Raw genomic sequence first — 23,026 nt, 5'->3', positions numbered from 1 at the left:
CTGTTAATAAAATATTCAATCAAACAAAAAAAGCGGTGTGAACTATAGTCTTGATCACTTTCTGTAAACCTATTGTGAACCTACTGTGTCCATGTTATTGTTAGCTAGCAGCCATATGCTAACCCTAGGTAGGTCTTTAGTTCTAACTTGTATCTGAACTGAATGCAATAATTATGTCACATGGCCCCGTCATTTAACGTGAGGCAAAAAAGACACAACAACTAGATCGATATAGACTTTGATACAAAAATATACCTTACCTTTCTAGTGAGACAACTGCAGTTAAGGTACTAGCATAGTACTGTAGTAGTGTAGTTACTAGTAGACGCTCAGACGGATATAAAACCGGATCTTAAACAAGAGAATGCTTCCGGTTTCCGGACAAAACTAAGATAAATTAAATAATACAATAAAAACATCCATATCTACATATTCCGTGTGGATTTCAAATATAAGGTTATTAACCCATGCCCACTGATGTTACAATTATGTACGGTCGATCAACTAATAATACTAATTATTATTATCGTGGTCTGGGAGGGAAGTCTGTTAATTACGTTGAAAAGTTACGTGTTGCTCATTTCATATCGACAGCACCTGGAAGAGTGGATTACGTCTGCATCCAAAAAAATGAAGTGCTTACCCCATGGATGTTAAAATGCTTTGCGGGCCCTCAGAATTAACCATATCTTCCGTGTTGTTCAATTAAAAAGCATTTTAATCCGATCGATGGCCATTTCTTCCTATTTATTTCAACTACGACCCTATCGTTTAGTAGGTGTACTGCATGCTGATACAGTGAACGTTCTTTTAGAAAGTTGCGTTCGATCCGATTAAAATGCTTTTTATTAAACAATACGGAAGGAACGGGTACTTCCGTGAGCCCGTCAAATATTGTAACAATTATGGCCTTGGGATAAGCCTAAAGATGAACGTTTATGTAGAAGTAAGGGCCAAATGTGGAGGAAGTAAACGATGGCTTCATAGCCATGCCCAAATATGTATTACAGACGGAGCCTTAAATGTTATAAAATGAATTACAAAAAGTCAATAACAATTATGTTTATTAAAATACAATACCATACATACATAAAAATGCACGACAGAAGCGATATCAGCTTGGATCATTTCAATTTTTTTTAATTTTTTTAACCTATAGGTTTCAATGGTGGGCATAATAGTACGCTATGAACGGACTTGCGGTGTGGGTTTTTTTTTAAGTCACGTGACATCATCCGGGACACGAATCCATAGGTTTCACTGGTGGGACTTTTAGTATGATATGAACGGACTGCGGTACCTACTAGTATTCTATGAACGGAACGGCAGTGTACCAGTCCGTTCTATTTCAACGAGTTGGCCTGCGACCAGGTTGGCCTAAACTGACCATGGAGAGGTTCACTGCATGGAGATGTGAGTCAATGGCAAAGCTTTTGGAGTCAATTTGAGACAGCAATAGACAAAAACACGAGTCTCAGTATAAATTCACATATTTAAAGTCATTCTTAAGTGGCACAGCGGCTATAGTCGCGGGATTGGCTTTATCAGACCAGAATTATGACAATGCCATTAAAATGCTAGGCAGGCTGCATATGTCGCGCGTAATTGTAGAACGCAGGGCATTCACTGTGAAGAGTGCGGGCGCAGACACCACAAAACAGTTTGCAATCAAACAGCCAGTCAATACTGAAAGAGTGGTAGCAGTCGGAATAGTTCGTATATGGCCATGGGTATAGGTGAGGTGTATATATATGAGAAACTATATCTCTATGTTATATAATCAATCAGGAATAATGTATAGGCCAAATAGATATAAAGAAGGCATCAATCAATCATATATGAAACATATAAACATACCTATAACTATAATATGTCAAATATATATACATGATGCCCAATTAGGCAGACCAAACATCATACATTCCATGCAGTTTGCATAAACCAACAGAAATAACCCACATAACAAGCAGTTGACTCAAAGCACATGGGCAGTGCAGTGAGTCCATGATGAGGTGATTATGGCAATGAATAAATTAATAATAGTTGGGTTTCCAGAGGCTTTCTAACTCACGTTTGGTTCGTGGACGCACACAGTTGGAGGGGAAGAGAGAGATGGTGCTGGAGGTTGGTGGACAACAAGCCAGTTTGGTGAAGCATGCATGAATGAGTGAGTGCATTGAGTCATATTTGTAGCCTCCCACACCTGTGTGCAGTGAGCAAGCTGCCAGCCACTCAGCCTTGATTGCAGGATTGGCTGGGAGGCTCCATGGGCCTTTTCACAAATACAGCGCATGATAGACGCGCCGACCACGGCAACGACAGACAGGCTGACCACAGTGTTGCAGATGCAGTTAGTAGTGTAGCAAGCAACTCTGACAATAATACAGTATTACTGCAGACAGCTACCATTTGGATAGATGCACCAACGCAACGCCAAGTAGCCATGTAGGTGCCTATTAGATGGGGGTAGCACCCACAGTTTCATTTAAGAGGATATTTCCAGAGCACAGAACCTGCCAGTTATAGGTAAAGAAACGTTGAATATGTATGTTTGGTTCCAAAACACCCCAGAGAATCCCATGCCAAGAACTGTACGTCTGTCACCACTAAGCTCAAAATTATTATATATTTTTAATACAGAATGAGATCATATCGACATCGGTAATATCGGTTATCGGCCATAACACCAATTAATTATATCGGATATCGATATGGGGCCAAAAAAAGTGTCAAACTGGTTAATAGATTTTGTGTAAAATAATTGATATGCATTTCCAATTATGTCCAAAGTAAGATAGATGGAGTAACAGGAATTACATCACTTTAGTGGATGAATATTTCTCTCAATTGAACACAAAAGGTCATAATCGTTTCAATATACACAGCTGGATTAGAGATTATTTGTATTGTGTTATCTGTGTAGTCCAAATTAAATGAATATCTGATAGCATATTATAGTAATAGCCCATTGAGACAAAGAATCATCTCTTATTTATATTTGTGTTTTGTTTTAACTTGTATTCATGTACACATGTCCTCTAGGCCGGTTAAAACATGGTAGGCTACAGTAATGGACTGGTCTATCAACTGTACATTATAATGTAATCACTGTAGCCTACTAGGGCATGTATAGCTACTGTAGGCCTATATGTGGTATGTGGAGACAACATGGTAGGCTACAGTATTGGACTGGTCCTATACAAGACCATGATGGTAAGAATACATATTAGGCAAACTGTATATTTTTATGTTGTAATCACTGTGTATGTAGCCTATACTCTTGTTGTAAATACAGCACCCTTAGAGAGAGACAGTTGTTTTTATATACTGTATGTTTTTGTATTAAAAGACGGTGGATTGAGGCTGATATAAGAATGCTGAACAAAGGTCTGTAGATGTAAATATTAATGTGTTTAATAAAGCTGCAAATCAATCAGTATCCTCTCTGCTCCTACTCATTATTATATCTCAATGACAAGGGCTCCCCCTGCTGGACTGCACGTGTCAAGTCCTAGCTGGTCATTCAGTATTCGGTTCCATTTGTGTCCCCATATAACCTAATGCAGCATCTCTTGTGTAAAATAAGCAAAGACACTGATTCCATGAAGCTTATCTTATAGCTTATCCACCATAGAAAACAATGATTTGTATCTCAGGGTGAAATAATCCCCTTGATTTTAGTAGAGGTATGCTAACATGCCAAGTCTCCCATCATGTTTATACAGTTACAAATATAACTAATCAAATTCAAACAAAATAAAAAATGTTGACACTTGCAAAAGTGCAAAGTGGGCCTCCAAAAACAAACCATAAGCGACAATCAATTATTTTGATTAAATGTTTAATTAGATTACTAAACATACTATGTTGCTTTGTTTACTGTTGCCTGATAAAACTGTTTCACAATAAGCAGTGGTGGAAATGAACAGTACATTTACTAAAGTACTGCATGCAAGTACAATTTTGAGGTATTTCAACTTGAGTATTTTCAAATTTCCAACACTATTACTTATGCTCCACTACATATCAGATCCAAATTATGTACTTTTACTACACCATTATTTGAAAACCTTTTACTACTAGTTACTTTGTAGATGTAGATTATTATTACAAACCATACAACCCATTTAGGCCCAACATCGGAAAAAAAAGGATTTGTGCCGCATTTTTTACGATTTTTCAAAAATAGCAGACCTACAAGCTCTGCTAGAGCTTGTAGATCTGCTATTTTTCAAAAGCTTAAGTATAACATAATGCTTAGTTAAAACACCAAAAGGGGTTCCTGTCCAGAATGGGTTAACCACTTCAGCCCTACTGTATACATTTGAAAACAGCCGATCTACAAGCTCACAATGAGGCATAAAAGGCTCCACAGCCTGACAGAGGGCTCTGTAGTAACATGAACAAGATAACAGACATACTGAATAACCATTGATCTGCAAAGAAATGCAATGAGCGGAACACAATCAATTGGTTGATTGATCATGATTCATCTAGAAGTGAACAACTACAATCAAAATGAAGAAAACAAAGTGTTCAACTGAATATCGTCATCAGTATTCTTAACATGTCTACCATGTCTTACACAGCTCTGCTGTATCTCCATAGTCCCAAAGCCTTATCCCTAGATAGAGAGGTTGTGTGAACGTGGTTTGAACTGTGTGGAGGAGGGTCATTGTGTCAGAAACACTGTAGAAGGACAGGGTGCCTGCCTTGTGATCCAGGTACACCCCCACTCTGGAGGAGACAGGCCCTGACACTTTAGTCTTAACACTGTTGTGTATGAACCAGTAGCCGTCACCAGTGCACCATAAACACCAGGATTTATCATTGTATCCAAAGGGGGTTTTTCTGTTGGTGTCTTTATAACAGACTGCTATACCAGCCCCTGTACCACTCCTCTCTACTTCCCAGTAACGACGTTCAGACAGACCCTCTGTACACAACACCTGATGATAGCGCCCTACAAATCTCTCTGCATTATCAGGGTAAGGTTGTTGTTGTTGTGTACTAGTCACCTTCCTCTTCTCCTCTGACAGGGAGAGCTGTTTGTGTATTGTGTTCATGTCCAGAGACAGAGGACAGGAATCTGTGAGAACACACGACAAAAGAAAATCAAAACCTCATGAACCTCATTGTGTTTAGAGTGAATAATTCTCTCAGATCAAACTCATTAGACCGAGCTTCAAATAACATGTCAGGTTGAAACGTCAACGTTCAGAAACAACATTCAACATGGACTCACATTGTAAGAAGTCCTTTCTGGTCTGAGGCTCCGCTGGATGTAAAACATCAACTGCACACACTGGAGACACAAGAAAACAGTAAACGTCTAATACTGAAGGATGGATTCAACTGAAGTTACAAAACGTTGAAACTATTATAGCTCGATAGTAATCATTGCTTTAGTAAACAGAAAATACATTTTCAGGGGTTACAACTTTCAACCAATCAGGAGAGAGAACTCCTTAAGATCATTAAATAAATTAAATATAATATAATAACAATAACATTCACAGGTTGATGTGGACTCTCACACACACACACACACACACACCAGTGTGTCACACCGGGAGCGATCCATCGGTTCCCGAGTGACGATAAGCTGAGATGTGTGTGTCTCACTTAGTTGTGTAAGCACGCACACACACACACACACACACACACACACACACACACACACACACTCTTATTATTAGCACCGCGACACATTGTGATTGCCCGTCATCGGAGCTACAGTTGTAGTTTTGTATCTTTGCATCTGGAAGTCGAACCCCGCTCAACTTCAATGTGTCAGCTTTGCATCTTTGCATTCAGCCTTCATCATATAACAAAAGGCTCTTTCAGGCTTTTTGTATCTATTTATTATCATAAAATAGAATATCTGCTGAAACCGATATATTATTAGCGATTATTACCGATATCGATATTGCATTTGAACCCATTTAGACCTGAGGACGATTCTACAAATGTCTTCAAAATCCTGACAGTTTTCTTGAAAAACCCATGTTTCTATGTCAGTGGTTCTCAAATAGTTTCATGTCAACGACCCCCAAGATTATATGTAATTGGCCGCCGGCCCCCCCCATCTGTTCCAGGGATCCTCCAGAAGCAAAGATTTAAGTTAAAAACGTTCACTCTGAAAGAACATTTATTCATAGATTTGCGTCACATTTTCACGATTCTTCAAAAATAGCAGACCTACAAGCTCATAGCGCTCATAGAACCCTCAGATGTTCTCCCTCTGTCCCCTAGGGTAGGTACCCTCACATGTTCTCCCTGTGTCCCCTATAGGGTAGTTACCCTCACATGTTCTCCCTGTGACCCCTAGGGTAGGTACCCTCACATGTTCTCCCTGTGTCCCCTATAGGGTAGTTACCCTCACATGTTCTCCCCGTGTCCCCTAGGGTAGGTAGGTACCCTCACATGTTCTCCCCGTGTCCCCTAGGGTAGGTAGGTACCCTCACATGTTCTCCCCGTGTCCCCTAGGGTAGGTAGGTACCCTCACATGTTCTCCCCGTGTCCCCTAGGGTAGGTACCCTCACATGTTCTCCCCGTGTCCCCTAGGGTAGGTAGGTACCCTCACATGTTCTCCCCGTGTCCCCTAGGGTAGGTACCCTCACATGTTCTCCCTGTGTCCCCTAGGGTAGGTACCCTCACATGTTCTCCCTGTGTCCCCTAGGGTAGGTAGGCACCCTCACATGTTCTCCCTCTGTCCCCTAGTGTAGGTAGGTACCCTCACATGTTCTCCCTCTGTCCCCTATAGGGTAGTTACCCTCACATGTTCTCCCTGTGTCCCCTAGGGTAGGTAGGAACCCTCACATGTTCTCCGCGTGTCCCCTAGGGTAGGTACCCTCACATGTTCTCCCTGTGTCCCCTAGGGTAGGTAGGAACCCTCACATGTTCTCCCCGTGTCCCCTAGGGTAGGTAGGAACCCTCACATGTTCTCCCCGTGTCCCCTAGGTTAGGCACCCTCACATGTTCTCTTTGTGAATCATGGTCTCTATACTGCTTCTCCCTGGTTGGAATAAGGTGTATCTTCCTCGCGCTACGTCCAACCGCGGGCAAACTCTCCCCTGTCAGGTGAAAAAGAAAAGCGGCTTGGGACTCCTCATGCATTGAAGGAAGCATGAGGTCAGTCCGTTGCTCTCCCCAGATTGGCAGACGGAGTGTATAGTGCCCAGGATTACATTAGATAATTGACACCTGAGAACCTTTCAAAAACAGCAGATCTACAGACCCCACAGAAGCAAAGATATGAGTTAAAATGTTCACTCTGTAAGTCTGTAACAATATATATCCAAAGATTTGAGGCACATTTTCACAGATTTTCAAAATTTTTCAGTTGTTAAAATACCAAAAGGGGACCTTTAAAGCCTCGGACAAAGCAGCCCAGTTGACAAATCATGACAATAAACACATTCTTTGGGCGGAACCAGGGGGGCAGTCAGCCAGATATTTCGTGAAGCCTCATTTGAAATCGGTAGTTCATATAATAGCCTGTTGTGGCGCTGGACTGGACCCAAAAAGCCCCATAGCTCCATAGAGGCCCATGTATTTTGGCCCAACTTCACCTAGACTGTATTACCTTAATAAACATGGTCATGAATACTTTCTTCTTCCAGTCACTAGTTTAAAGTCTCATTTATAATGTCATAATATTCTTTTTGGAAAATTATGGTCCCATTAATTAAAAAAATGACCATAAAGTCGCGTATGTTCTGAGGGGCGTGGCTACCGTTACAGTCTATGATCGGGATTCCCCTCCCACTCAAGAGTCTTCTCCTCCCACTCGAGTCAAAATAAAAACCAACGGAGAAGAAGGGGGGAAGTCCCGCCTCGTTGTCTGGGCAGCCAATGACCAGCTGGTACAAAACGGAGCCAGCCAATGGCCAGCTGGTACCAAAAGATGGCGACTTACATCAGGAATTAGCATATCATTACAGGCTTCATTTTACGTTCATGTTAGACCCGGGGAACGCTTTGTCCATATTTTTTACAGTCTATGGGCGGAACAGAACATTTGAAAGACGAAAAAAGGGCAGGGTACAACACTTTTATTGTTGTTTTCCTTCTTTCTAATTATTTGTTCGTCCCAAAAATATGTTTATTGTCATGATTTGTCAACTTGGCTGTTGGCTTTGTACGAGGCTTTTAAGGTCTTTAAATAAATACTTTTGAAATGTCTATGGGAAAATGAATGGGGAATTATTTCTGGAACGCTCTATAGACATACTTCTACCTTTATAAAAATCCATTGAACCCTTAGAAATGTACTGTTGTGTCCAATATTTGATTCATTTCTTCTATTTTTGAATATGTATATGTATATTTGTATGTGCCTTTTATTTCAATGTATCTTTGTTAATGGTACAAGATACCGAGGTTGTGGCTCTTTCAGAGCGGGAACTCTGGGGGGAGGGAGGGGTAAAAAAATGCAACATTTTTTGTATGCTATTTTTGACTCATATGTGACTTGAAAAAATAATAAAGAAACTAAAAAAAAAGTACTGTACAGTAGAGGGTGCTTAGAAGAATTATAAAACCCATTTAAATCTCATCTCTCCTTTGAGTAATATTATTGCTTAATTCTTATTTTACTGTCCAATCTGACAGACAGCCTACTGTGTACCATCGGTCTGTTTCTAGTTCAAACATCTCCATTTGCCTTCTGGCTTCATCCATCCATGTTTACTATGAAAAACAATAAACACTTTTAAAGCTCACCTCGGTTTGATATCTCTGGCCAAGTTGTCGTCAGGATGTTGTCCAGTTGGTCTCTCAGACCAGACACGACATCAGTTACATCGGTGAAGGACCTCAGAGGACCGACGACCACACTGGGTGAGACTGGAGATCCAGTGGAACTGGAGAGAGACTGGAAACTCTGGAGAGAGACAAGCAGAGAGACCAGTAAACCACTTTAGCCCATTCTGACCTGAGATCAGATTCATACGAGGTTTTCCACTGGACACACACTGGTCTGATGAACCCATTCTGACCCGAGATCAGATTAAAAAAATGTCAGTCGTTCTTCGATTTTTCAAAAAATAGCAGACCTACAAGCTCGTATCGCGCCACTCGGTGGCGCGATATGAGCTTGTAGATCTGCTATTTTTCAATAGCTAAAGCATAACACGATGCTGACACCAAAATGGGTGCCCGTTCAGAATGGGTTAGACAGGGATGATCAATGATGATCAATAGATCACTGCATTGATCACAATATTGTAGAGTTGAGCTGATGTCCTTGAGGTCAACCAGTTACTTACTTACGCACGCACAATAGTGGAAATAAGCTCACATGCTGATCATTTAGCAACTAAATGGAAAATAAAAGATGCAAGAATGGCTCATATGCAATTTCTCATGTTTATTTGGGAACGCTGACGCGTTTCGGCAGAGCCTTCTTCAGAGCAGACTAAAACGTGATGAAGAAGGCTCTGACGAAACGCGTCAGCGTTCTCAAATAAACATCAGTCTTGCATCTTTTGTTTTGGAGTGCTGCTTTTTCCATTTAGTTGGTTTATGAGTTATAAGTTATTGTAAAGCTGAGCTCCCACTGCCTTAAACAAAGGGCAGTCTCCAGAGGAAGCACACCTGTTTTTTCTTTCTTTATGCTGATCATTTAGGTCTGCTAGTTTTGGAAAATGTTTGAATTTCTTTTTCAAAATGGAAACAATTATGCCCTCATTGTGATTATCTAAAATGATTGTGATTAGGCGATTATGTAATAATAATGTTATTCTTTCAACTACTGTATAACTATACTATTATTATTATTAACTACCAGCATGAATAATGTCATGTTATGCCATGTCATGTAATCTACTATAATGTAATACATTAAATTACAACGTAATGTAATCACTTGATGGAATGGGATAAAATATGAAGCCGATTTGTTCTTTCAAAACCAAAGTGTCAAAAAGCCACGTGTGGAACCTGAATGAATGCGATGATGTCCTCAGTGTTGGACAGCTCCTCCAGCTCAGCATGTCTCCTCTCCAGCTGCTCCAGGGTCTGTTCCTGCTGTCTCAGGAGAGCCTCAGTCTGAGCCACTGCATTCTGCTGCTGATCTCTGATCAGTTGTTTGAGCTCACCACGTCTTCTCTCAATGGAGACCATCATCTCACTGAATATCCTGTCACTGGCCTCCACTGCTGCATCTGCAGACCTCTGCTTAGCACACACACACACACACACACACACACACACACACACACACACACACACACACACACACACACACACACACACACACACACACACACACACACACACACACACACACACACACACACACACACACACACACACACACACACACACACACACTTTATGAGTTGGCTGTTTTCAAACTCGTATCATGTCACCTGGTGCCGCAATATGAGCTTGTAGATCTGCTATTTTCGAAAGTGTGTAAATATTCCAATATATTTGTATAGCAAACATTTTTAACTTAAATCTTTGCTTCTGGAGGTTCCTGGAACAAAGTATTCTGAAATGGGGGTCCGGTCAGCGGCCAAATACATCTCATTTTAGGGTCCTTGACATTAAAGAGTTTTGAGAACCACTCACGTTCAGGGCCTCCAAGACCTGTCTCAGGTCTTTCAGCTCCTTCTTTTTCTCCTGGATCTTCTGCTGGACTTCCTCCTGACTTGTCACCAGCTGTTTCTGCAAGAAGCAGGAAGAGAGACAGTTTGGTTTGTAAACATTATTGTGGACTTTTTCATGTCGGGACACCAATTCTATCCAATCAGGAGAGAGAGAATACAGAGTAAAAACAAGTGAAATTGGACAGTTTAGTTTGGATCCACAAATGATCTGAAATTAACTGTAACTTCTCCAAAATACCCTTTGAAGGGTAAGATTAATGGACATGAAATATGATTCTGTTTTGGTTCCACAATGTGTGTACTTCATCCTAACATTAAAATCGGGAAAGCATCTGTGCCATTTTAGATTTTATAACATACATCTTTTAGAAATAGTAGTTTGGAACAAGTGGTTCTCAAGCAGATCTACAAGCTCACAGAGCGTCGCTTTGTGCCCTGCTGCGAGCTTGTTAATCTGCTTTTAACATTTCTAAAAATATTTTATTTTGATTTACTTTCTTCTTTTCTGGGGGTGCCTGGCCCAAAACATTTTCAGATGGGGGTCCATGTGTTTGAGAACTAACTAACTCAAGACTATATTTAGTCTTGCTTCCATCTTTAAAACATGATCCATCTTATGATTTGTCTTCAAGTGATGGCGGTGCTACCTGTTTCTCTGCCTTCGCTGCAGCAGCTGACACCGTGTCATGGCCCTTGTGTTCATCCATGGTGCACTGATAGCAGATAGACTGTTGGTCTGTGCGACAGAACACCTCCATCAGCTTGTCATGACTGGAGCACATCTTCTCCTGCAGTTTGTCAGTGGCTGGGACCAGCTTGTGCTTCTTCCAAGCAGGAACATTGTAGTGAGGCTGGAGGTGAGTCTCACAGAAAGAGGCCAGACACGTCAGACAAGACATGAGAGCTTTGCGACGTCTGGCTCCGGTGCAGAGATCACAGGCCACGTCTGTTGGACCGGCGTACAGCGGAGCAGCGGAAGCAGCAGGAGACTGCTGAACTCCTGTAATGCTCAGCTTCATCACCAGCTGGAAGTAAAGAGAAGAGGAGGGGAGGTCACTCACTGAGGAGAAATTCAACACAGTCACTGTGAGCTTCATGGTGAACGCATTCTAACATTATCTTATTTATTTATTTTATCTGCCTTTATTGATAGTATCAAGTGAACATAGACATGAAAGAAGGGAGAGAGAGACGGGGAGAGACGCGCAGCAAAGATCGTCATGAATGGGACTCGAACACGCAACACTGTCAGGCCAGAGCCTACAGTATGTGTGGCATGCGCCTGGACCACTTGGCCAGCGGGCGCCCACAACATTATCTTAACATCAAATTATCTTTTTTTGTTAAAAATGTAGCCTACAATGTAAGCATTTAGCAGACATTCTTAACCACTAGGGCTAGAACTTGCCTAAAAATTTATGACAAGCCAAGAATAGGGGCACTTAGGGTGTTGTTGAGAGATTTCGATAGACAGGAACAGCCAGGCATACGGACTCAAAGAACTCAGTTCTAAACGGTAGACCAGGTTAGCTTAGTAGAGATTATTGAAAAGCAATTACAGAGAATGAAGAGATGCGGCCTCCGGTCGCACTACCAAAAAGGAGCCCTTTTTCTCAGAGCTTTTATACCATTCTGAACTTCACATAAAACCTTAGAACTTTATTAATACATTGTACCCATTGTTCTTGGTCATTCGTTGGTCATTTTCCATTCTTTTGTGATCTGGCAACTCTGTGGTGCACGATGGCTGAGAAACAAACATGTCTCATTTTGCCCATCTGGCTCTGGGCTTTGTCCCAAACACTTCTCTATTTTATACATATTTATTGTAGACAGATGAGTGATGGCCTCTCCCTAGCGGTGTATGAGAGATCCCTCACTGTGTACTGGTGCGCGTGCATGTGTTCTCACGTGTGGGACACGTGCACTATTTTGTGGTTGTCTTTCGGGTGTGCCTGGCCTGCTTTGGGAGGAGTTGATTTTCTAGTTTCTCTAGTACACGTATTGGTTGCCATCTTCAGAAGGGAGGCGTTTCAGACGGAATAAATGTCTCTGTGAGTCAGAAACAATATGGTTCCAGACTAGAGGCTTTACGATGTAGGCCCAGAACATTATTTTTCACCCCTACAAAGGCTTAATGATTAACCAGTGACTAACAAAGTCAAAGATCAGAGTAAATTACCCTAGTCAACAAAATGACAGAATAAAGTACTAGAATACCATCAAACCTTACCTATAGCATCTGTTTAAACCAGTGGTTCTCAAATGAATAGGCTATGCATTTGTCCACGGACACCTCACTCCCCTCCCATCTGAAAATATGTTGTGCATCGTGTTTAGATGCATTGTGAGCTTGTAGATCTGCAATGTTCAAATAGCTGATGTATACTGTAGGTTTACAGTGGTTAAATAGCCCTGGTAAATAGCATCTCAGGTCCCCAGCTTCTCTCTAAAATGCACTTTGTGCCATTTTAATAACGCAATGTACCCTGAATTTACCGGGCAGAGTCATTTCTTCTACTACGGCATTTCCGGGTTTTGCCTGCACCGATCTGGTTGGATTCATTTTATTTAATGATTAAAATAGTGCATTTTGGAGAGAAACTGGGGACCTGAGACGCTTCCCAGCTCCGATAATAGACTTTTACCAAGGTCTAGCAGGCTTTGTTTTGGTGAGTCGTCTTGTTTATTTGCTGGGATTTGAAAATCCTCGCACGGGAGTGAGAATATGACCAGAGGGCTGCGGAAGGGACTTCCACAGAGCGTCAGAAAGAGACTCGCTGTAAGCACTGGACCAGGGCTAAGTGGTTAGACAGACGGTGATGCTCTAAAAACTATTTATGGACCCCCAACCGCCTCATGGACCCATGGGGGTCCCCAGGCCCCACTTTGAGAACCTAACTAACACGTAATAAATAGTTATTCTTAATAACTGCATTCGCAATTATCAACATAAACATATGTGAACAAATAACGATATAGCCTACAGCATGTGCATAGTAGAACTGCTGTGGCAGAAAATGTAGTTTCATGTGTGGTTAATTGTAACTTGTAAGGTCATCTCACCTCAGCCAGCATGGTGTTCTTTCTCAGAACCGGTCTAGGACTGAAGCTCTCTCTGCACTGGGGACAGCAGTAGACTCCAGTGTCATCATACTGGTCCCAGTAACCCTCGATACAGCTGCTACAGTAACTGTGTCCACAGTTTAGAGTCACTGGTTCCTTCAGAATGTCCAGACAGATAGGACAGCAGAACTGCAGGTCCTGGTCCAGCTCACATCCCTGTTGTTGTTCTGACATTTCACTGACAACCACATTCACACCGAGAGAAAACACACAACACTTTGGTTTACTCTGAAAACAGACGGAGAGAGAGAGAAAACACAGCTCTGAGTTTCATTTCTTCTGAAGTGAACTGGGAGTGGTGAGACTTCCTGGATATTTCCTAGTACCCCTGACCATAGAGTTATATATATACTCTAAGCCCCTGACTGCAGCTTGCAGATCGGGGCGGAGCTGATGGTGGGAGGAGTTAAACCATCAAGAGACAGTGTATGAATGTGTAGCACAGATAAGTTCACAACATACATATTGCATCACATATGTCAGCTTCTTTGTTAGTTATCTGTTCATGTTAGTCCCCTAGTCTATCCTGGTGTTATTGTTATGTCAGGTTTAGTGTTGTCTCTTATACAATGTCTCTGGTCATTGTTGTCACAGCCTTGTATTCAGAGAGATAGAGAGAGAGAGAGAGAGAGAGAGAGAGAGAGAGAGAGAGAGAAAGTTAATGGGAAGGAGAGAGAGAGAGAGGGAGGGAATGAGAGCGTGCACTCTCTCTCTTACAGACTTACACACACGCGCTACAAGCACACTCACGACACACACACGCACACATGCGACGTGCACCACACACACACACACACACACACACCACAATGGGGAGGAGAGCAAAGAAAACAACTTTCTCTTGTTCTCTTGACATAGAATAGTTGTCAGAGACGGAGGGTGTTTTATAATTGTTTTTATTGACTATTTGCACAACAAGATAGGGGGGGGGGCAGGGGTGAGGTTGGTCAATAATTGCATACTTGAGTTACAGTGATATGCTGAGGACTGTGGGGTGCGTTAAGACGACCGGATTAAGGTTGGTGAGGGGTGCGTTAAGGGTTAGGTTAGGTTTAGGTGTGCTGTCCCGTGGGAGGTTAGGTTAGGGTGAGGGTTTGAGATGGTTAACATCGGTAGACAACTTGACTGCGTGTGCGTGCGTTTATCTTGATTTGTGAGTTCTCTTGGCACAGTACCATGGGTGTGTACGCATAACAAAACCATGCTGCTTCTATGCAACGATTGGTATGTGGTAATGTGGTTGACACGCACTGTAGGAGGAGAAGATGATATGCTATTTTGTTTAAAGCGGCATTACACCTCAAGCAGACTGTAATTATGAAACCTTTTAATTAATTGTCTGGTTTGGGTGTTATTTTGTTCATAAAGTGCATGCTATTCTTGTGTGATCCTCAACACAGGGTTTGATATATCCAGACTAACATTATTAGTATTGCCTTCACCACCAATAACCATGATAGTACAGCAGCTATCTGCACCCGGGGGCATCACTATGCCAGCTTGTGCATGTGATCGACATTTGCATTAATGTTTTATTTTTGCCACGGACATGCAAAACAAGTGATCAATGATATTACCAGAACACAAATGTATAGCCTACAGTACTAATAGACTCTTGACGTGTCATATATTGTCTACTCTATTCCACTGCGCTACACATTTTAAAATAAGTCAACTTATTTTTGGGGAAAAGCTACAACACATTACGGCATGTTGTGACCTTGTAGATCATCAATTGTCCTTTCTTCTTAGCCTATAATGACATGCCCAAAATCAGGGTTAAAGTAGTTGGATATATAGTTACCCAACTAACTTACCCATCAAGACTGGGAAGTTATCCACTGTATACTGGCAGGTGGCCGTCCTGAGACAGGCATTATATGTGGCATAATGCATGGTCTAAGTATATTCCATGTTTGGGATTTCAATAAATGGGTCTTATACAGTAAGTACAGTTGCAGTCCGAGAAAGGGACCCTTAGCTGCAAAGGTGAATGGTGAATTATTGCAGATGGCCTTTCAGAGGACAGTGTTACTTGGGGACATGAGGAGACAGGAAGTTCTACAGGCTAAACTAGTTTTGTTTGTCAACGTAGCTTAAATAGTTGGTGTCAGTTCATTAAGGTGTGTACTCTAGGTTGATGAGACAACTATGCAATGGAAACATACCTGAGATTCAAAACAGATAATTAAGTACATGATGAGTGATTCATGAAGGCCATGCATGTCAGGATTTAAATGGAATGTTTCACTGTTCACTGTGTTGTGGAGCATTTGCTATAACAAAGTAGATAGACTAGACCCCATGCAGTAGTGTCATTGCTGTAACTTGGTATCTGTAATGTGTTCTGTTGCTGCAGGGTGAACTACTGTATGGGTAGCATTATAGTATAATTGATGCCTTACAGCCCCCCCCCCCCTGTCTGTTTTGGAATGAGGGAACATAGGGCTGAGGGAACATATAGGGCTGAGGGAACATAGGGCTGAGGGAATATAGGCCTGAGGGAACATAGGGCTGAGGGAACATAGGGCTGAGGGAACATGGGTACGGTCCCCATTACAGGATACTGGTTTCTTCAGTATTATGGCAGACGAGGCCAGGTCCTCTAAAACGGAAAACAATTGTCAATTTGTTTAAGATACGTTGAGCAGCTTTAAATCAAGGAGCGTTTTCTGTGTTTTATTGATTGCTCAGCATCTCGTGGTGCAGCTGCTATAGTGGACGCTATAAACACAGGACTGGAGATGGAGGTGGTTTAAAAAACATCCCAATTGTTGCTCAGAGTTATGACGGTGCCTCCGTAATGTCGGGTCACATTTCAGGCGTGCAGCAAAAAAAACGAAACCCCGTGCTGTGTGTACACAGCACTACGGGTTTCATTAGTACAGCAGGTAGTAGTGTGCTGCTGTAGGCCTACTACCTAAATAACTATTTTCTTAGGGGTTAGGGCATTGTAAAAACGCTAAAATAATAAAATAAAGGTTTAAAAAATCGCTGGTCGCTCGCCAAGCTGGCGTCTAGTTCAAGCTCCGCCTATGGCTGAGGTACTGTATATACTGTATGTGTATATAGGACTGGGCAGTGGGTGTGTCCTCAGGTGACTGGTATGTTCAACGGGTTAAATTTGACTCCCGGTATTTACACTGACAGACAGACAGACAGACAAAAACAGGTTTGACTTCAGTCTCTACATGTTATTCACCTATGTGTTGTATTGAGATCTACAAAGTGTGTGTGTGTGTGTGTGTGTGTGTGTGTGTGTGTGTGTGTGTGTGTGTGTGTGTGTGTGTGTGTGTGTGTGTGTGTGTGTGTGTGTGTGTGTGTGTGTGTGTGTGTGTGTGTGTGTGTGTGTGTGTGTGCGCAATTCCTGATTTTACCAACAACTGCATCGATCTGTGTACATCTTTGTATGCGCACTCCCTAGAGGCCATGGAAAAACATTTTCCCTGCATCCCTCCACATCTGCCGGTTATAGCGCCAACATGAGGCCGATTTGTGACGCACAGATTTCATCCAAATCTCACGCAAATCGGTAAAATTATTATTATTATTATTAATAAACCATAGTATTAATTAACAGTAAAAAGCTCTAGCATGTGTCTCCACAGTAAGCTGAATAATACAAAGTGTGAATGGAGTTTATAGGTGAAAGTGATTTTTTGACGTGCTAAAATCTGCCATTGAGCCCCATTATAAAAGTCTCAAATTTGAAAGCACTATATTTCTAAAACTATGACACCCCCTTGCCTACTCTCCTCCTGCCTGAAATTGGTCTTGAAAGTAAAGACTTAGATGGGGTTTGAACTCACCATCTCCCAAACATGTGGCCAGTGTTCTAATACACTGAGCCACTGGTTCCAGACAATTCACACTGCTTTTTTGTTTGTTTTATTCTTCTGAAATTGGTCGTGAAAGTAACCACTTGAGTGGGGTTTGAACTCACCATCTCCCAATGATGTGGCAGTGTTCTAACACACTGAGGCACTGTTTCAAGACAATTCACACTGCTTTTTTGTTTGTTTTGTTCTTCTGTAAATCGGTCTTGAAAGTAAAGACTTGAGTGGGGCTTGTGTGGAAAGTAAAGTGTCACAGTAAAGACTGGGGTAGGATTGGACCCTTTTTTTTGTTTGAACTTGAGTGGGGTTTGAACTCACCATCTCCCGATCATGTGGCCAATGTTCTAACAGACTGAGCCACTGGTTCCAGACAATTCACACTGATTTTGTTTGTTTTGTTCTCCTGAAATTGGTCTTGAAAGTAAAGGCTTGAACTCACCATCTCCCGATCATGTGGCCAATGTTCTAAAACATCTGTGCTGCTTGTCAGTGTGGAAAGTAAAGTGTCACAGTAAAACTAATGCTGGATTTGAACCCTGGACCTGTGGATCACAAGGACAGCCTGTCATCAGATTGAGCTATCTGCAAGTTACTAAAAAACAGCTTTGTTGTGCTACTTGAAGAAACGTGGATTGAATATCAAAAAGGCAATATTAAATATGGCAATATTAAAATAGAAAGCACCAATAGATTAGAAATACATGCACATGGTGACGTTTCAATATAAGCAAGGTCTAAAAGTATAATCCTCAAATCCTCAAATGAAGTGATTTTGTCTTTTTTTAAGGTATCCACCAGGGCAGGTCAGGTTGTGGCCTCCTGGTGGCGCTATAATAGGCCAATGTGAAAAGGGTGCCATTTCTTCTTACACCTTGAATGGCAATTGGTGATGATAAAAAAAAAACCTGTTGGTGGCACTATAACAGGCCAATTTGAAAAGGGTGGGATATATATTCCTCAGCCTAGTAGAAAAGTCTGTGAAAGATTTCACGTAAATTGCATACTGTGTTCATGATTTGAGGCTTTTTGTTCAAAACGGATGATAGATAATTTCTATCTGTTTATATTTTATGCTTGATTGATCATTTCCTTTGACCTTTTGACCCTTTTGGCCCTGTAGTGACTTCGCGCTGTTAGTGTGAATCACTGTAACTGTCTCTGTCTAGCCCTGCATGTTTTTGACCTTGGCAACCAGGCCAGGCTTCCCTTATCTGCATACCATAGCCGAGACGGCAAGCTGAAGATAAATTTATCCTCTGAGGCCGAGACAACCTCTGTGTTTTGTAATTTTCCATTTACCCAGTAAAATTCCATCAAGTGCCCGATACTCCTCGGTCGTGCCACGTCGCTTTGTACCATCCTCCATTTTGTATTGTAAAAGTATATATACCGGATTCCATTTTGGGAGACGGTAGAGAGAAACCCAACCTACCAGATCCCTCACGGGAGCTGGCTCTTTATTGGATTGTAAATTAAGCTGTGTTTGTGAATCCTGTTCTATTTCTCTCTGAGACGATGATATAAAACGACTAAAAACCTAGCTCTGCTCTGGACTTCTCTTCTTGGGGGTGCATTCAGGTAATATCTTGGTTATGGGGTAATCCTTCCTGTTCATATTGGCTATTTACTTAAAGTATTTTGGTCAAAGCTAAAGTTAAGTATAAGTATTTTAATGGGATTACTCCTAAAAGTAAATGTACTCTGAGGCATCCGGAGCATTTTGTTCTGTTCCGGAGCAGCTCACAGCTTCTAGCTCTCTGCTATCGAAGTTATGTTATAGTTGCAGGGGTCCTACAGTCCCCCCTGACATTTTTTATCATGATGGGAAAAAATACCCATCAACTTGGTCCTATCTTGCCTCCTTTAACGAGTTTTAAGCCTAATGTTTATTAGCCTGCTCCGAAAAGAAACAACCAGTCCTTGCATTCTAGTCATATGGTAGATAAATTTCTTGGGACTTGGTCCTGTTCGAGCCTCCTTTGAAGTGCGTAAGTCTAATTTATTTAATTAGCTGTTACCGAAAAGGCAAAATAATCAGATAAGGAAAAAGTTCCTTCTTCCTTTTTTCCCCCAATGAAGAGAGAGAGCTCCGCTGATTTATCTTCAGAGCGGGGTTGTTTTTGGTCGTTATTATCGCTTCAGGAACACGGATTATCCTTTTGGGACACAGACCAGCTAATGGGGTTCGTCAATGCCTTCACGAACTGGACCCGTGGACCGCGTCCATATAGGTCTGCACCATTCATCTGCGCTATTCTTGAGTTAAGTAATCTATTTGTTTTTGTGTTTAAACTGTTGTTATTGTTTAAAAGAAGTAGGACAGCTTCAGCGTTTATCTTATTTCTTTGAAAGATAATTATTCAGTGATTTGTGTGTGTCATTAGGGGGGGGAGGCGTGGGGAGAGGCTGTTTCGGTGAATGCATGTACTGCCTGCCTCTCGCTATCTCTCCCTCTCCCTGCCTGTGTGAAAAGTTTCCTGTTTGGAGCCTGTGTGTGTGTGTGTGTGGGGAGGGGGGGGGGGGCCGTGAGCGCTCTGTTCCTCCGTGTGTAACATCTCTCTCTGTCTGTCTGGAAACATGTCTGTTACGAGGTTTCCATTGTGAACGTCTGCTCTGTGTTTCTGTCTTCTCATGTTGTTTTTTTTGCTAATGAATGTTTATAAATAGGACGTTTTTCGATATCTTGTGAAATATACTCGGGTTCAGCTCTTTGGAGTGGATTAGTAGATGACATTAGGGTATCGATTCTTTCCTTTTCAAAATCTCGTTTCTGCCTTGAGTCGACACGAGGAGAGAGGTGTGGGTTTTGAGACATGAACTTTCTTAGTGATGATAGTCAAATTAGTTAATATTCATTAGTTATCTGGCAATTCCCTTTTTGGCCATACATAGTATCATAATAATCTCTGTGTTTCCTGAGTTTTTTGCGATGAGTAGCTATACGTCGCTGGAAGGCTGGGAGGAGACTTTTCTAGTGACTCTTCACTATTTTTCTAGTATATGCAACAATTTAGACCTTTGACCTCTGGAGCGGACGTGACTGCCGCTATTTGTTGTAAAGGTGATTTGTCTGTGTGCGGCAGTAGTCAAGCCGGTGTGCACATAGCGTCATCGTAATGTTTCGAGGCGTCAGTGGTTTGAAACATAACATGTGTAGTTTAGGATTCAACGGTCGCAGACCTCTCTATCTAATTCCATCTCTCTCTCTTATCCTATTTTTTGAAATCACGAGACTTGATCGAAGTAGAAGACAGACACATGTTTGGTGGGCAAAATAGATCTCTTAGATACGGAGAAACTTGGGGGTCTACCGACAAATAATGATCTAGCTATCACTCTCTCTCTCTGACTACAAGAAGACAATCTCTCTCTAACTCTCTGTACCATGTGCGATGTTGCCCAACGAGTGGCCCACATGTCTGTCGAAGTTGAAAATCTGAAATATGCATACTTTTCTCCTCTATCTAGATCTCTATTTGATACATGTTATTTTTGTTTAGAACCAGTTTTGTTCATTTATTATTCTCCTGCCACTCGCCTGATAATAAACTGTGATATACGTATATTAAGATCAACACCTGTTGTTCTAAAGATGCTCTCCCTCCATAAAAGTTCAGTGATATAGATTGTGGCGGGTTAAGAGTGAGGTGAATAGATATATAATGTGGTTTTTCATGTCATTCACCAGTTTGTACTTTGTTTTTGTTCTGTTATCTACAGATAAAGGACTGCTGCAGGTGGGAGTCGGTCGGTGGACAGGCCGAGAATTTCGAAGCCCACAAATGCGATGGAGTAGAGTTCTCTCTGCGTCAAGTCTCTGAAAAGTTTGTGGTGGATTGTGGACTTCGAAATTCCATTCTGGTATACAAGGTTTGACCCCAGACCCGACTCCCCAGTGCAGATCCGTCTAAATTCACTGGTTAGGCCCAACCCCAGAACAGTCTAACTAGTTGCCCATAGATTTCCCATTTGGAACAAATTTATTAAATTTTTTGTTTTCATGTTTATGTGGTTGTTGTTATTTGTTTGCTAATTTACGCTTTCCAAGCTACGTTTAATCACCTCCAATTGTATTACATTATTGTTGATTTCATTTGATTTTATAAAAAGGTTTTAGTCATTTCATATTTCCCCTAAATTGTCAATATAGGAACATTTCCTTCTACATTTCATTATTTTGGTTTTTATCATCATGAGTTTGATTTGACTAGGCATTAATCTCCCCAGAATCACTTGATTCTATATCTGATCTGTATACGGTACTAAGGGACTCCCAAAGACATTGTTGCGACATCGCGCTGGAGCGCATGAATAATATCACCATCAGAATACCCCGTTTCCCCTCTCCAAGCTTTTGAACCATGTGACGCCATATCAGTATCGCCCACATGGCTGTTTGCAGAGAATGATGAATGAACCATTGTATCTGTGAACCTGTCGTTAGGAGGGGGGTGGAAGGGGCGAAGAATCGGCTCCGACAAACGAGCCAAAAGAACTCTCGCAGATTCAGTTCTGACAACGAACTGATGACGAGCCAAAAGAAGAACTGCTCTAAAAATGAACATTCATGTGGTCAAATGACACATCTCGCCGGCCAGGTTGGCTGCAACGGTTTGCTGGGGTGGTTGCCACTCCCGAAGATCATCTCCATCATCATCATCAAAAGAGAAAAGCCATTTTTTCTCTTTCCCACAGTACCCTCTAATTAAGGATTTTATGCCTAGTAAAGTTGAAATCATTGTGTTTTTTATTTTTTATTTTTCATTGCCATTCTGTTCCATTTTATCCATAGTATAAAGTAAAGTTTCCCCTGAGGTTTTGATTTTGTCAAAGGTCATATGATCATTCGCGCATAAAATGCGATGGGTTTGATAGATAATTTCTATCTGTTTATATTTTATGCTTGATTGATCATTTCCTTTGACCTTTTGACCCTTTTGGCCCTGTAGTGACTTCGCGCTGTTAGTGTGAATCACTGTAACTGTCTCTGTCTAGCCCTGCATGTTTTTGACCTTGGCAACCAGGCCAGGCTTCCCTTATCTGCATACCATAGCCGAGACGGCAAGCTGAAGATAAATTTATCCTCTGAGGCCGAGACAACCTCTGTGTTTTGTAATTTTCCATTTACCCAGTAAAATTCCATCAAGTGCCCGATACTCCTCGGTCGTGCCACGTCGCTTTGTACCATCCTCCATTTTGTATTGTAAAAGTATATATACCGGATTCCATTTTGGGAGACGGTAGAGAGAAACCCAACCTACCAGATCCCTCACGGGAGCTGGCTCTTTATTGGATTGTAAATTAAGCTGTGTTTGTGAATCCTGTTCTATTTCTCTCTGAAACGATGATATTAAATGACTAAACACCTAGCTCTGAAATGGACGTCTCTTTTGGGGTGAAATAAGGTAATATTTTGGTTATGGGGTAATCCTTCCTGTTCATATT

The 23,026-nt window shown here is 41.6% G+C and overlaps 1 protein-coding gene across 1 annotated transcript; it reads right to left on the bottom strand.

Moving 5' to 3' along the window:
- Positions 1 to 4,489: 4,489 nt before the first annotated feature.
- LOC310858514 (tripartite motif-containing protein 16-like) lies at positions 4,490 to 14,022 on the bottom strand. The gene is made up of 7 exons (XM_083764649.1): positions 13,686 to 14,022; positions 11,267 to 11,644; positions 10,582 to 10,677; positions 9,946 to 10,179; positions 8,728 to 8,887; positions 5,246 to 5,305; positions 4,490 to 5,089 (listed from the first exon to the last, which is right to left on the bottom strand). Exons 1-7 carry the CDS (start codon positions 13,917 to 13,919, stop codon positions 4,572 to 4,574), a joined length of 1,680 nt encoding a protein of 559 aa, XP_083620775.1. The 5' UTR covers positions 13,920 to 14,022; the 3' UTR covers positions 4,490 to 4,571.
- Between the last annotated feature and the right edge of the window lie 9,004 nt (positions 14,023 to 23,026).

The sequence above is a fragment of the Protomyctophum parallelum genome (genome assembly GCF_964188405.1).
Source record: "Protomyctophum parallelum genome assembly, chromosome: 1".
In the NCBI taxonomy this organism is placed as follows: Eukaryota; Metazoa; Chordata; class Actinopteri; order Myctophiformes; family Myctophidae; genus Protomyctophum; species Protomyctophum parallelum.
Note: the sequence above shows the minus strand (reverse complement) of the source record. Positions and strands in the feature narration are given on the sequence as shown.

Excerpts from the sequence above, each read along its gene's own strand:
- LOC310858514 (XM_083764649.1), bottom strand. The coding sequence starts at position 13,919 with ATGTCAGAACAACAACAGGGATGTGAGCTGGACCAGGACCTGCAGTTC. Across the intron at positions 11,645-13,685 it reads AGAACACCATGCTGGCTGAG|CTGGTGATGAAGCTGAGCAT; the intron begins GTGAGATGACCT and ends CTTTACTTCCAG. Across the intron at positions 10,180-10,581 it reads AGGTCTTGGAGGCCCTGAAC|AGGTCTGCAGATGCAGCAGT; the intron begins GTGAGTGGTTCT and ends TGTGCTAAGCAG.